This window comes from Pristiophorus japonicus, chromosome 23 (assembly GCF_044704955.1).
Source record: "Pristiophorus japonicus isolate sPriJap1 chromosome 23, sPriJap1.hap1, whole genome shotgun sequence".
In the NCBI taxonomy this organism is placed as follows: domain Eukaryota; kingdom Metazoa; phylum Chordata; class Chondrichthyes; family Pristiophoridae; genus Pristiophorus; species Pristiophorus japonicus.
The window spans coordinates 9,945,430-9,960,743 of NC_091999.1; the positions used below are offsets into that span (position 1 = coordinate 9,945,430).

Sequence of the window (15,314 nt, forward strand, 5' to 3'; positions counted from 1 at the left end):
AGAAAGCGGGAGAGAGGCAAGGACGGACGGATAAACAGATGGATTGGATTGGATTAATCATTCGCTTGGACTGGAGGGAGGTAAGCAGTAGTGGTTCCCACTGGTCGATATTAGGACCCGTGCTTTTTTGGATATAATGTTATGATCTTGACATTGTTAAATTTCAAAGTTTGCAGGCGACACAACATTTTGAAATTCAGTACAAAACTAAGGAGGATAGAAACGGTCTTTAAGAGGACATAGATAGAAAGGTGAAAGGGGCAGACACATCACAGATTAAATTTAACATAGAGAGTTGTCTTTTGGTCGGAAGAATGATCAGAGGAAATGGACAGTAAATGATACAATTTTTATGGAGCTCAGGAATAGAGTGTGACCTGAGGATGTATGTAGACAAATCTTTGAAGGTGCACAAGTTGAGATGCATTTTAAAAAGCATATGCGATATTGGGGTTCATTAATAGAGGCACAGAGTGCTAACACAAAAAAATATAAACTTACACTGCTTAGGCTTCATCTGGTATATTGTGTTCAATTAAGAACAACACACTTTGGGAATGGTGTGAAGGCCTTGGAGAGTGTACTGATGAGATGTAATAGAATGGGACCAGGGATGGGGAATTGAGTTATGTGCAGGGACTGGGGAAACTGGGATTCGGCTCTTTAGAGCTGAGAACGTTAAGGGAGTTTTGATCGAGGTGTTCAAAATTCTGGACGTTTTGATTGAGAAACTAAGGAGAAACTGTTTCCAATGGCAGAAGGGTTTGTAATCAATGATGAAAAATTTAAGATGGTTGGAAAAAGAACCTGAGGCGACCTGAGGAAACATTTTTTTGCACAGCGTGTTGTTGTGATCTGAAAAGCACTGCCTGAACGGATAGTGGAAACAGACGTAATCTTGGGCTAGATGTTCATATGAACCCCTCAACGCCCGATTGCCCGCTGAGAAGAAACGCTAATGTTTGATGAGAAATGCTGGCGAGAATTTCCACTTTTATGTTTAAACTAATTAAAACTAATCACCCATCGAGAAAATAGGCGGTGCACCTTCAGTGGCAGCTGTTTTCTCCGTGGTTAAGTGGAAACTTCGTCAAATGGGCGGTACTTTACGGAATGGATGCTAAGTATTTAAAATTTATTCCGAGGCTGCTGTTGGGCCTAGGTAGGGGGGAAAACGTTTTTAAAAAGCCAATAAAAATGAAGAAAAAACGTATAAAGCATTCCCAAGACACTTTTATACATTATCGGCGTTTTAAATGTTTAAAAATGAATAAAAAATCTTTAACTTACCTTTCTTTGCAGAATGCTAACCTACCACCCGGTTTAAGCAGCTTTTACAGGGCGGTTCTCTCGGCGATCTGGAGGTCAGCGATTGAGGCCAAACATAGGCCCTGGCGGTTTTTCTCGGTGTTGCACGTCAGTGGTTTGGTTCTGGCGTGCGTGTTCAGATGTGGCCGAAACCATGAAAAAACTTAGGGGGAAACATTCGCCGGGTGGAAAAACAGCTGTACCTCTGAGAAAATCGCCGAGAAATGAAAGAAAAATCTAACCCGTTAACTTTTACAGATATTTGACAGTAAAACATTTACAAGGCTATGGGGAAATATTAGGGGAGAAATTGGTTTGGTTCATCAAAGTGCCTTCACAGCTATGACCGCCCAAGTGGCCAAATAATGTGCTGTATCATTCATGATTCACTGATTCTAGGATGAAGGGAGGGAGTGAGTGGATATTGGTGTCACCGCTATTTAAGCCCTTGTTTTCTTTCTGTCCATTTACTATTTGCAGGACTGTTATTCGGATACAATTAAGCAACCGTCAGAATCAGTACCATGTGTGGAGAAAGAACGCATGGTGTTGCCCTGTTCATACTCCTCCGACAGCAGCCCATATGATCTGCTCTGGGATTGGCAAAGAACAGGGGAGGCGCCGGTGCTTTTAGTCAGAATGAATTCTGAGGGAAAACGCCAAAACACAGAGCGTGTGCCAGGCCGATCCTCTTCTACCCTCTGAGCACCAGACCGTTTCTTCGCTTTAATCCTGGCAGGTTTACAGCTGGATGACAGTGTGATGTATTATTGTGTGCTGAAAACCATCGTGCTTTAAACTGATACAGGCCCCGTACGGAAACTATGGCTGGCTTGTAATATACCCTGCGGTCTGGGTGTACAAATTGTGTACAGAGGAACTTCATCACTGACAGAACCAGAATCAGATACCAACAGTTTCCGGCTGTGGGTTTCTAACCGCAAAAAAGATTGACTGAAATAAAATGATATTTGCGAATGTTTTGGAATATGAACGAAACAAATGTGGAAATGCATCTCATGACCTTCAGAAAATGATGATAGACCGCGTCAGAGGGAGATAGAGAGAGAGAGAGAGAGAGAGAGAGAGATAATATTAATGAAAAGTAGATAGAAAGTGAGATATAAAGAAAGAAAGACAGAAAAAAGGATAGAAAGGGTGAAAGCGAGATAGAGAGAGAGGCAGAGGCCGTGGTAAAAGGCTGTTAAATAAAGAAGGAGACAGGACGGGGGAACAACGATTGAGGCGGCGAGAGGAGAGAGAGAGAGCGATAGATAGATAGATCGATCGATAGAGAGAGAGAGCGAGAGAGAGAGAGAGAGAGAGAGAGAGAGAATGGCATATATAGAGGCAGGGGTAGAGAGAGTGTGAGAGAGATACAGATAGCGAGAAAGACAGAGATAGAGAGAGAGAGAGAGAGAGGGGGGGGCAAAAGACCGTTACAAATACAGAAAGAGACAGGGCAAGGGTCACGATTGATGCGGCGAGAGGAGAGAGAGAGAGAGAGACAGAGAGAAAGAGACATAGAGAGGCAGAGGAACAGAGTGAGAAAGAGAGAGAGAAACACACAGATGGCAAGAAAGACAGAAATAGACAGACAAAGAGACAGAGAGAGAGACGGTGACAGAAAGATAGAGCCTGAAAGACAGAGACGGGAGACTGACAGACACAGGGAGCACGTCTCTCAGACATTGAGGTTAGAAGGTGGAAAATGCGAGATTCTTGAAAGTGGGCAGTCTCAGGCAATCCGAGTCACCTCCCATTTACTGATCTGTTACAACTGTTAAACAGTAAGAAGATAGGAATGCGTCACAGAAATCGGAGCAATTCATTCACTCGCCCAATGTACGCCATTATACTGTTAAGCACGACAGGCTGTAATATTTTTAATCCAAATTCTCTTCAATGCATCAATACCCGACTTTCAATGTGCCCCTTTTAAACTCCTCAACTGATCTACCATTGTGGCCGTCTGTGCTGTACCTGTCTTTTCACACTAGGCAATTGATCACCATTTCCATGTCTGCCAATCACTCTCTCTCTCTCTCTCTGTGGAACGCTCTGTCTGTCTGTCTCTCTCTCTCTCTGTGTTTGTGTGTATCTCTCTCTCTGCCTCTCTTTCTTTTTACATGTAAATGTTGGTCTGTCTCTCTCTCTGTCTGTCACTGTTTGTGTGTACCTCTCTGTCTGTCTCTCTCTCTCTCTCTGTATGTGTCTATCTCGCTCTCTATTTGTATGCATCTCTCTTTCTGTCTGTCTCGCTACCTCTTTCTCATTCTGTTCCTCACTCTTTTTCTATATTTGTAAGACAACTTCTTCGACATGAACAAGAGGACGCCATTTATCATCTCGAGCCAGCGCCATTCAATGAGATCATTGCGGATTTGTCCATCGGTTTTATTTCGTCACCTTGGCTACATATTCCTTGATGCCGTTACCCAACCAAAATGCAACAAACACTGTAAAGCAGCTTACCAGGAGTGGGACTCGAACGTTCGTTCGATTGGTTTCTGAGTCCAAAGCCTGAACCGCTCGGCCAGCCTAATATGTTTGGCATATTATGGATATAAATGAATTTCACTGTGATCCGATGGAAAACGTGCCTGTAGTTGCCATATGTCTGCTTTCGTGAAAAAGTCATTTTTTCGCGATTTTCAGTGATATCATGAACATAATCTCCTGCTTGAAATGATATTCATTGTTATTTTTGATAGTGTAGTGTTGGTTGTGGTAGCGGTTTGCCGATGGTGACGGTGGCTATGATGATGATGATTGTGATAATTATGATCATGACGATGGTGCTGATGATCATGGTAATGATCATCATGATAGTGCGAATGATGGGGATGCTGCTGCTGATGAGCACTATTTCTATATTTTATGCTACAATAGCTAAGACTTAATGGAAGGGCCTTTTCCGGAAATGCTGGTTCAATGCTGGTTCAAGAAGAACATAATGTCAGATTAACCTGCGCCTTCGAAACATAAAATCGTAGTCATGGTATGTACTGGCACCAGCACCCCAGGCAGCCAACACATGTTGTGTTTTATTTTATTACAAGGACAGTAAACTGAAACCCCGATTTCAATCACCGATTCCCTTCCACTATGAACAAAACTACCAGGATTTATGAGCTAACAATCGGCAAGAACAGGTGAGGTCGACTTGCGGAATTCTATTAGTTTGTGCCTTCAACTCGCATTCCCTATGAAACCGAACTTCACAAATCCACCTGGGGCTCTCAATTCTCCTGTTGTTTTTTGATGCTCTTTTGGTGCATACCTCCAATATTGTGCAGCCCTTTACATATCTCCCCTAACCATCTCCCGGGCCCTTTGGTCGTGGCCTGTACAACGAGTTTATTTGATTAGAGAACGTTGCTGGGTCAGGTGCTGTTTATACACAATGAGTAGATTTCACAAGGTAGTGACTGTCCCATTTAAAACAAGCCTCAAACACAAAGTTCCCCTTATTGACCATTGTCTTCAGAATGTCTCTTTAATATTGGGATGTTTGCTGTCACCATGAACTGCCCCTCGGCTTCCGGTTTATAATAACCAAACAAGTGCTTTACTCCCAGCTCCGATCTCTAAAAGTGGAACCATTCAACTATAAGCATAGTGACTGTAACACAGCTCGTGGTGTTTCCATTCACTGGCAGCCAGCTCACCACCTGGCGGTCTCACAGCACCACTGGTGACAAAAGGACATGAGCTGAGAGCATGCTGATATCTACAGCTGATTATTGAGGTGGGGATTTGAACGGGTATCTTCAAATATCGACCCTTTACAGAGCGGACAGCGACAATGCAAACACTCAGCATTTGGGTTTTGTGGGGGATATTTATGTCAGGTAACTGTGGAGCAAACACTTTTAACCGTTTCTCTCATTTCCTAAACATGCATTGGATCTGAATTTTAAACACCCGCCGGTCTAATCTTTCCCTAATTGAACATATATTTCAGATCTAATTCAAGGAGATCCTGTCACTCAGCCGCTGTCCTCGGGAGCTAAGACAGAAGTGACTTTAAACTGTACCTATGATAGCACGCGCAGCATAAATTATTTTATACTGGTACTGCCACCATCCAGGCAGACAGCCCGAGTTTATTCTGATGAAATACACCAATGGTTATGAAGATAAAGCTGATTTTGCTGCAATCCGTTTCTCTCCAGAGCTCCAAATTGATAATACATTCACCAGTTCAACCATCACGGGACTTCGGCAGACGGACACTGCAGTTTATTACTGTGCTCTGAGACGCACGGTGATGGAGACCAGTTAAAACCTCGTACAGAAACTCCCGTCGGATTTGGATCTTGCCTCTGCCTGATGAAACCCGAAATAACGGCGATCAGATGCTGACTCGCTGTCGAGCGCTGCTCTCCTGAGCTGGCTTAGACTGGGATGAACACGGGGGAAAGCCCCTTTTGTGAAAGTCTCACACAAAACTGATTTTGCGAGACTGGGGGATATATCCTGCAGAGCGAATGAGCAATGATCATATTGAATGGCGGTGCGGACTCGAAGGGCCGAATGGCCCTCCTACTGCTCCAATTTACTATGTTTCGATGTTTCCATGAATCAATCGGCCAGGTTGAATTTCTCTGTCAGTTACACGACGCACAAGCCGGGTGGTCTCAGAAAAATCAGCTCCAGATTAGCTGTGAGGAACAGAGCGAACACATTCGCTGGTATTGCCTCGGATCTAGAATCATGGAATGTTACAGCACAGAAACATATAGCTCGGCACATCTTTCAGAGAGCGATCCTATTAGTCCCACACTCTCCCCATAGCCCTGCAATTCTCTCACTTTCAAGTATGAAATATTACAATCAGGAATGAAGGACATGCTCAAAGAGAGAGGAGACTAACACGGGTTAAGAGATTCTCCCGTGTAAGTAATCACAATTTCCGTTCCCATGTGATCAATTTCAATGTCTTGGGATACACGGGAACTGAAAGTAGAAAGCTTCAGAATTTGTTCCTCTCCCGAACTCAAGACCTCGATTAATGTCACAAGTGGAACCATCTTCGGTTGCCATGCATTACTGCGCCCTGAGAATCAAAATGATGGAGCGCAGTCTCACCCCCCGTACATAAACTGCCATTGGACTGTAGGTCACACCACCTGTCTGTTGGGGTTGTGTGGAATCGTGGGCAGATGCAACCGCAATGAGCAGCGCGCTGTCAGGCGCTCAAACACGTACCAAGAGGAAACCAAATTAAGCTCGGATCAAACTGTCGCACAGCTGCTTCCAAGGAGCATCTGAGAAAACAAACTGCAGATTCCAATCATCCCGGAAGATCGATCGCAGAATGAACCGACGGGTTAAACAGTGCTTCCTACTTCTGATCAGATGCTTTCCCTTAAAGTGACGGATTGATGTGCAGATCCGTTCCGAGAATGGGGTTGTTGACTGCGCCGGAAACTTTCTACCGTTCGCTGAGTTTTAGGGCATGATCTCGTTCCCATATGTTACATGTGTGTGTGATTTTATTTCTACATGTTACTTTAATGCGCGGATATTTAAGGTTGCGATGCCATTAAGGAAAACATTTCCATCAAAGCCGAACCAGTTAATATCGGGAGCTTTTCGACGGTGTGCCAGGGCAGGTCCTGGGAGTGGCAGATTCATATGTTCCCCCAATTTGGGGGGCGGAGTGGTATAGCAGTTAAATCCGCCCTTTCGAGCAGTGAATCTGTAAATATCCAAAAAAATTTCTCTGTTCGTACTTGCCTATATATATATATATATATATATATAAAATCAAACCACCTTTCGAAGTGTTTGTTGAGAATTCACCTTTTATTTTTTAGCTCCCATTAGTGTCACACATGGAAATTCTTTCCTTGAGGAGCGCCTGGTCTCAGTTTTGAAAATGAAACCCAGCTGAAGGATGAGGAGTTCTCAGTGGGCGAGTGCCACATCCGACCACCACCCTGGGACTCATTTTATCACCCGCTACAGCTGGCAGATAGGAACAGGAGGAGGCCAGTCGTCCCAATGTTACACCATTGAATTAGCTCATAGTTATTCTCCACCTCAACTCCATCCATTCGCTTTGCTTCAGATTCATCCATACCCTTCAATAGGAATGAATATGAGTTAGCAACTCAGCCCCTTGAGCCTCTACCTCAGCCCCATTTACCCGCCTTTGCTCCATAACTCTCTATATCATTACCCAACAAAAATCTATCTATCTGTCTTGAAAATTCCAATTGACCCTCAATATCCACAGCATTTTAGGGTCAAATTTCCAGATTTCTGTTTACACTTTGTGTTAGAAAAATGTGAGGTTTTCAACAAGACTGATGACACAAGAAAACAAACAGTTACCAATGGTTAACTTCGCTTCAGTATTTTTGTTAACGGGTGTGGTCGGTGAGCTGCTGCTGTAGTCAATGGAAGATCAATTTCTTTTTATGTTCTCTTTAACACAACAAGAAGGAAGACGATTTCCTTGAGCCTGGGTATCTGTTGGCACAGATTTGCCGCTGTTCTATCTCTACCTCCATGTAGACAAAGTGGCAAACTGCAGGTACGTTGACATTTTGCAGCGGAAACCCAATGTTTCCGTTTTAAGTCCTACCTGTCAGCCACCTTCCCCGGAGCTCATAATTTATTTTGCCTATTCTCCAAAATCTCCAGCTGCGCTTGCTGAGTTGCCTTCCAGGTAGAATTTGCATACAACTGTACACCCGCCACCTAGCGATCTACTCTGACTATTTCATTTGCAAATCTGTGAAATTGACGAGATTGTTGAAAAAAAACAGATGGCATTCTGGTCTTTATAAATAGAGGCTCAGCGTACAATATCCACGAAGTTATACTAGAGCTTTCTAAGTTACCACTAAGACATTAGCAGGAGTATTGCGTCCAATGATGTGCACCACACTTCAGGAAGGATGATAAGGCAGTCGAGAGGATGCACAGGAGATTTGCTCGAAAGGTGCCAGGGATAAAATACTTCAGTTACCTGGCTGGCTGGATTAGTGAAACTGGGTTTATTCTCAGTAGAGCAGAGAACGTTGAGAGGAGATTTAATTGAAATGTTCAAAAATTGTGAGGATTGTTGATAGAGTAGAAAGGTAGCAAATATTTCTACTGACAGGAGGATCGATTAACCGGAGATTTAGGATAATTGGCAAAAAAATCAGAGCAGAGAGAAAGATAAATTTGCTTGAAAGGATGGTGGAAGCAGATTCAATAATAACTTTCAATACTAAATTCGATATACAGCTGAAATGTAAAAATTTCAGGGCTATGAGCAAAAAAATGGAAATTGAAGTAATTGGAGAGCTCTTTCAAATAGCTTGCAAATGGACCATGGTCGAATGGCACGTACCATGCTGTATAATTCAATTATTCATCTCACGTGAATTGTATTCTGTGCTGCAGCTCAATGTGACCGCACTAAACTCATCCTCCGTCAAAACAGACCACAGGCAGCTTTTGTACAAGAGGAGAACTAGGTCATATCACTGTGCCGGAGCGGTAGGGCAGAATCACACATGTACAGTCACGTGGCACTCAGGTGGAGATCAGTGATGGTTAAATTAGTCAACTTTGAGGAAGTAATTAATTCAGAAGTGAAGCGATTCCAAATATGTGTTGGCTTTTCCCCGACTCTCACTCAAAGTATTGTTTGAAAGTTAATTGTCGGCATAATATGAAACGTTGTATAACGTAGTTTTGTACTATATCATCCTTGAAATATGTAACAAATCATAAGCAGGTGAGGATAGACAAAAGGGTGAATTTGAAATTTCCACTCTGACAATCTCAGCCAATGCGGGCCTCCACGTGTCGAGCTGATTTCCAAAACTCACGCCTTTGCTGCGAGGCTGATCCTGTTTTTGCATTGAGCAGCTGAAGGGAATATTCTTCAATGACAAATCCCATCATTGATTAAGCCAATGGGGACCGCTAAGAGGCCTTGAGATGATTGGACATATGAGAGAGAGACCGAGTGTGGTTGGATGAGCAGAAGTGGCATGTTACTTTATTCGCAGGCTACAGGTGGCGCTGGCGAGTATTGCCAGTCCCCGGTTGTCCGGAGATGGTGAATCCAGTCCCACACGAATGTGACTGACCCTTAACTGCTTTTTGAAGTGGCACTGCAAGGAAGAGAGTTGTAAAAGGGCAACTTGAGATGAGAAATAAATGCCAAAATCGCCAGCGACGGCCCCATCCAGAGAATGATTAATAAAAGGTAGAGCAACTGACTGACATCACCTCGTACTGATCATTGTATCTGCTCTCCTTCCGACACCGTCAGTTGCTGTTCAATAATGTTATATCAAATTATCTGTACAATCATTTGCTTTCTAAATAACTATTATGCCAATTTGGTGAATTGATGGGTCTTCTGTGATCTAGATCTTCCCAACAGAAGTTTAACTTCCACAATACTTCCTTTCCATTGCAGGAATTTCCAGCAGCCTACTGGTTCACCATATTCAGTTCAATGATTTGCTGCAACAAACAAAGGTGCTGCCCTAATGAAGTACTGGGACTTTACTGAAGGGAAAGGGTGGTGTCCTGCCGCCCCCTGGTGAGGGACCCAAAAACAGCACGTGGTGTTTCATAGAAACATAGAAACACAGAAAATAGGTACAGGAATAGGCCATATGGCCCTTCGAGCATGCACCACCATTCAATGAGATCATGGCTGATCATTCGTCTCAGTACCCCTTTCCTGCTTTCTCTCCATACCCCTTGATGCATTTAGCCATAAAGGCCACATCTTACTCCCTCTTCATTATATCCAACGATCTGGCATCAACAACTCTCTGCGGTAGGGAATTCCACAGGTTAACAACTCTCTGACTGAAGAACTTTCTCCTCATCTCAGTTATAAATGGCTTACCCCTTATCCGCAGACTTTGTCCTCTGGTTCTGGACTTCCCCAACATCGGGAACATTCTTCCTGCATCTAACCTGTCCAGTCCCATCAGAATTGTATATATTCCTATGAGAGACCCTCTCATCCTTCTAAACTCCAGTGAATAAAGGCCCAGTCGATCCAGTCGCTCCTCAGATGTCAGTCCTGCCATCCCCCGAATCAGTCTGGTGAACCTTCGCTGCCGACCTTCAATAGTCAGAACGTCCTTCCTCAGATTCGGAGACCAAACTGAACACAATATTCCAGGTGAGGCCTCACCAAGGCCCTGTACAACTGCAGTAAGAACTCCCTGCTCCTATACTCAAAACACCAACTATGAAGACCAACATACGATTTGCATTCTTCACCTCCTGCTGTTCCTACATGCCATCTTTCAATGACTGACGTACCATGACACCCAGGTCTCGTTGCACCTCCCATTTGCCTAATCTGGCACCATTCAGATAATATTCTGCCTTCATGTTTTTTCCCCCAAAGTGGATAACCTCACATTTATCCACATTATACCGCATCTACCATGCATTTGCCCACTCACCGAACCTGTGCAAGTCACCCTGCAGCCGCTTAGCTTACTCCTCACAGCTCACAGTGCCACGCAGTTTAGTGTCATCTGCAAACTTGGAGATATTACACTCAATTCCTTCATCGAAACCATTAATGTATGTTGTAAATAGCTTGGGTCCCAGCACTGAGCCTTGCGGCACCTCACTAGTCATTGCCTGCCATTCTGAAAAGGACCCATTTATCCCGACTCTCTGCTTCCTGTCTGCCAACCAGTTCTTTATCCACGACAATACATTACCCCCAATATCATGTGCTTTAATTTTTCAAAACAATCTCTTGTGTGGGACCTTGTCAAAAGCCTTTTGAAAGTCCAAATACACCACATCCACTGGTTCTCCCTTGTTCACTCTACGAGTTACATCCTCAAAAAAATCCAGAAAACTTGTCAAGCATGTTTTCCCTTTAATAAATCCATGCTGATTGGACCGAACCTGTAATTGCTTTCGAAATGCGCCGTTATTTCATCATTAATTATTGATTCCAACATTTTCCACACTATTGATGTCAGGCTAACCAGTCGATAATTACCCATTTTCTCTCACCCTCCTTTTTAAAAAAGTGGTGTTACATTAGCTACCCTGCAGTCCATAGGAACTGATCCAGAATCGATAGATGTTGGAAAATGATCACCAGTGCATCCACTATTTCTGGGGCCATTTCCTTAAGTACTTTGAGATGCAGACTATCGGGCCCCGGGGATTCATTGGCCTTCAATCCCATCAATTTCCCAAACAAAATTTCCCGCCTAATATGGATATCCTTCTGTTCCTCCTTCGCTCTAGACCCTCAGTGCCCTAGTACTTCCGGAAGGTTATTTCTGTCTTCCTTCGTGAAGACAGAACCAAAGTATTTGTTCAACTGGTCTGCCATTTCTTTGTGCCCCATTATAAATTCACTTGAATCTGAATTCCAGGGACCTACGTTTGTCTTAATTAATCTTTTTCTCTTCACATATCTATAGAAGCTTTTGGAGTCAGTTATTATGTTCCCGGCACGTTTCCTCTCATACTCTATTTTCCCACTCCTAATCAAACCCTTTGTACCCTTCTGCTAAATTCTAAATTTCTCCCTGTCCTCAGATTTGCTGCTTTTTCTGGCCAATTTATGTGCCACTTCCTTGGATTTAGCACTAACCTTCATTTCCCTTGTTAGCCACGGTTGAGCCACCTTCCCCGTTTTAGTTTTACTCCAGACAGTGATGTACAATTGTTGAAGTTCATTCATGTGACCTTTAAATGTTTACCATTGTCTATCCACCGTCAACACTCTAAGTGTCATTTGCCAGTCTATTCTAGCCAATTCACGTCTCATACCATTGAAATTATCTTTCCTTAAGTTCAGGACCCGAGTCTCTGAATTAACGGTGTCTCTCTCCATCTTAATAAGGAATTCTACCATATTATTGTCACTCTTCCCCAAGGGGCCTCGCAGAACAAGATTGCTAATTACTCCTTTCTCATTACGCATCACCCAGTCTAGGATGGCCAGCCATCTAGTTCGTTCCTCAACATATTGTTCCAGAAAACAATGCCTAATACACTCAAGGGAATGCTCCTCCATCGTACTGTTACCAGTTTTGTTAGCCAAATCTATTTGTAGATTAAAGTCGGGTATGATAACGGCAGTACCTTTATTGCACGCATCCCTAATTTCTTGTTTGATGCTGTCCCCAACCTCACTACTACTATTTGATGGTCTGTACACAACTCCCACTAGCGTTTTCTGCCCTTTGTTATTCCGCAGCTCTGCGCATGCAGATTCCATATCATCCAAGCTGATGTCCTTCCTTACTATTGCGTTAATTTCCTCTTTAACCAGCAACGCTACCCCAAATCCTTTTCCTTTCTGTCTATCCTTCCTGATTGCTGGATACCCCTGAATGTTGATTTCCCAGCCTTGGTCACCCTGGAGCCATGCCTCCATGATGCAAGTGATATCATATACATTAATTGCTGCCTGTGCAGTAAATTCGTCCACCATTTTATGAATATTCCTCGCATTGAGGCACAGAGCCTTCAGGCTTGTCTTTTTAAAACACTTTGCCCTTTTAGAATTTTGCTGCAATGTGGCCACTTTTGATTTTTGCCTTGCGTTTCTCTGCCCTCCACTTTTACTTTTCGTCCGTCTGTCTTTTTCTTCTCCCCCTATTTTACTTAGCTCTGCCTCCCTGCATAGGTTCCCATCCCCCTGCCATATTAGTTTAACATCTCCCCAACAGCGCTAGCAAACACTCCCCCGAGGACTTTGGTTCCACTCCTGCCCAGGTGCAGACCGTCCGGTTTGTACTGGTTCCACCTTCCCCAGAACTGGTACCGATGTCCCAGGAATTTGAATCCCTCCCTTCTGCACCACTCCTCAAGCCCCGTATTCATCTATCCTGCGATTCCTACTCTGACTAGCACGTGGCACTGGTAGCAATCCTTTGAGGTCCTACTTTTTAATTTTACTCCTAGCTCCCTAAATTCAGCTTGTACGACCTCATCCCGTTTTTTACCTATATTGTTGGTACCGGACCGTTTTTGCGCAAGACAACGCCATATAAATACAAGAAAGGTGAATTTCGCCGTATCCTCGTCATTAGTACGTAAAGAAGAAATAAACAGTGCTTCATATAAACGGAGATGCAAGTAACACAAATAAAACAAGTTTCAAAATGTAATTGAATCCAAATAACCACAATAGATGATTTTTTCACATACAAATCAGTGCAACTCAACGTTTACTTGACACACCAGAAGCGCTTTGGGAAATCTGAACTGGATAAAGCTTTATGCAAATGCTAAGATTTTCATCATATTTCCTTCACCCAATCAGCGCATTCCGTCGGCGTGATAGTGCTTCTTCTGGATTTTCTGCAATATCTATAATTTATGTACTGGTATAAATTCTCCAACCACCTCTTTTAAATTTGTTCCTGATGTGTTCAATCTAGAAGGACAAGAATATATCTCCCCCAATGCTGCATCTGTTGCTCTTGTCTTGCTGTCTATTTTGAATGTATTGTAAATCAACATCTTCTGGTGGCAAGTTTAGAAAATCCCCGTAAGTCCCCACTTTGACTGCTATCCCATTGAACTTGACACGTACAGGCAGTGTTTTTGTACGAGGCAACCTTTGGTTCTTGTCACTGTGTCTCTCAGCCCACAGTAATAAACCGCGCTGTCAGACAACTGCAGGCCGCTGATGTTGAAATTTCCCTCACTTTTAGCAGCATCGAGAGATGCAGAAAATCGAACCCCCACGCCCTCTGCTCTGAAAACATCCCCAGCAGATGGGATGACGATTAAGATTGTGGGGCCTTTCTCCCGGTCCTGACGGTACAGTTGTAAGGAATAGTAAGTAGAAGTGGTCGAATAGCTGTAATTAATTGTCACCGAGTCTCCTTCAAACTGAATCGCATTATTTGGCCCCTGTGAGATCGAGTCTGCACCACTAACACCTGCAGAAATTTAGAAATACAGAAGTTTATCCTATTATAATCATTTCATTATAACAATATCATAACGGTGAAAGAATACATTACAAATAGAAAAACAGTTGAAATGAACAGTCTCTACTTTCGTGACACCTGCACGATGAAGCGTGTGTAACTTGTAAACTTACCAGTTAAGAGAGCTGCAGCTGTGACAAATGAATAAAATGAAACAAAAGACATGTTTGCTGAGAGTTGATACCGAATGCAAACAGAACGGGTCGAACTTGTAATTGTTTTAGTCAAGTGTTGGTAAGATATCGAGTAATATCCGATCTCTCTGCCGATTGGTTCATTCCTGTCAGAGTCAACAGGTGACATCCAATCAGTTCATACTTCCTTTGTTCTTCAATTCTTCCAATCAGCTCACAGGTCCATTGTTCTCTAGTTCATGACTGCAGGGCAGGGAAAGGGGAACAAAGTGAAATTGTTCTCCTCAAAACAAAGAATTGGACGGGTGTTAAATGCAATGTTGGCAATTTAGTAATCAGTCTCTGAGGTGAGGGCTGTGAATAGACATAGTTCAGTGCGGGAGCGTCTAATTACCAGAGCATGAGAGCTACCTTCAGCCAATATAAAAGGTGATATTAGGTAGAATGACATAGAGGTGCAGCACAGAAAAGGCCATTCGGGCCAACTGGTCTTTATAGTTTGGTTCCCATTTTACTATTAGATCAAAATCCAGGTCCCAGATCTGATTCATTGAGAGGGGTTCAGAGTCCTTTACTGATTTTTGCACGGATTGACTACGTCCCTGTAACAGTGTGGGGTGTAGCACACAGTGATACACGGCAGAGTCAGACATAAGAGCCCCGGCCACACTTAAAGAAACCTTCTTCTTGCCTTGTTTCAAATCAGTGGAGAACTGGTCAGGGAAACCTGGAGACCGATACCCCTGCCCCTTGCCGTATCTCTTCAGTACATATCACGGACCTTGCCCACGATACTTAATGTACTAGAAGAGGTAGGGAGAATTATCGGATGTGGAGGATCGACAGTTGAGTATTATGGTCTGTCCTTCCTAAACTATTAATTCAGACAGATCCTGAGACACTG

The 15,314-nt window shown here is 43.4% G+C and overlaps 1 gene segment (V, D, J or C); it reads right to left on the minus strand.

The window, feature by feature from the left end:
• Positions 1-13,848: 13,848 nt before the first annotated feature.
• Positions 13,849-14,441, minus strand: LOC139235721 (T cell receptor alpha variable 36/delta variable 7-like). The segment is given in 2 exon segments: positions 13,849-14,225; positions 14,390-14,441. Coding segments are annotated over 2 exon segments (429 nt in total).
• Between the last annotated feature and the right edge of the window lie 873 nt (positions 14,442-15,314).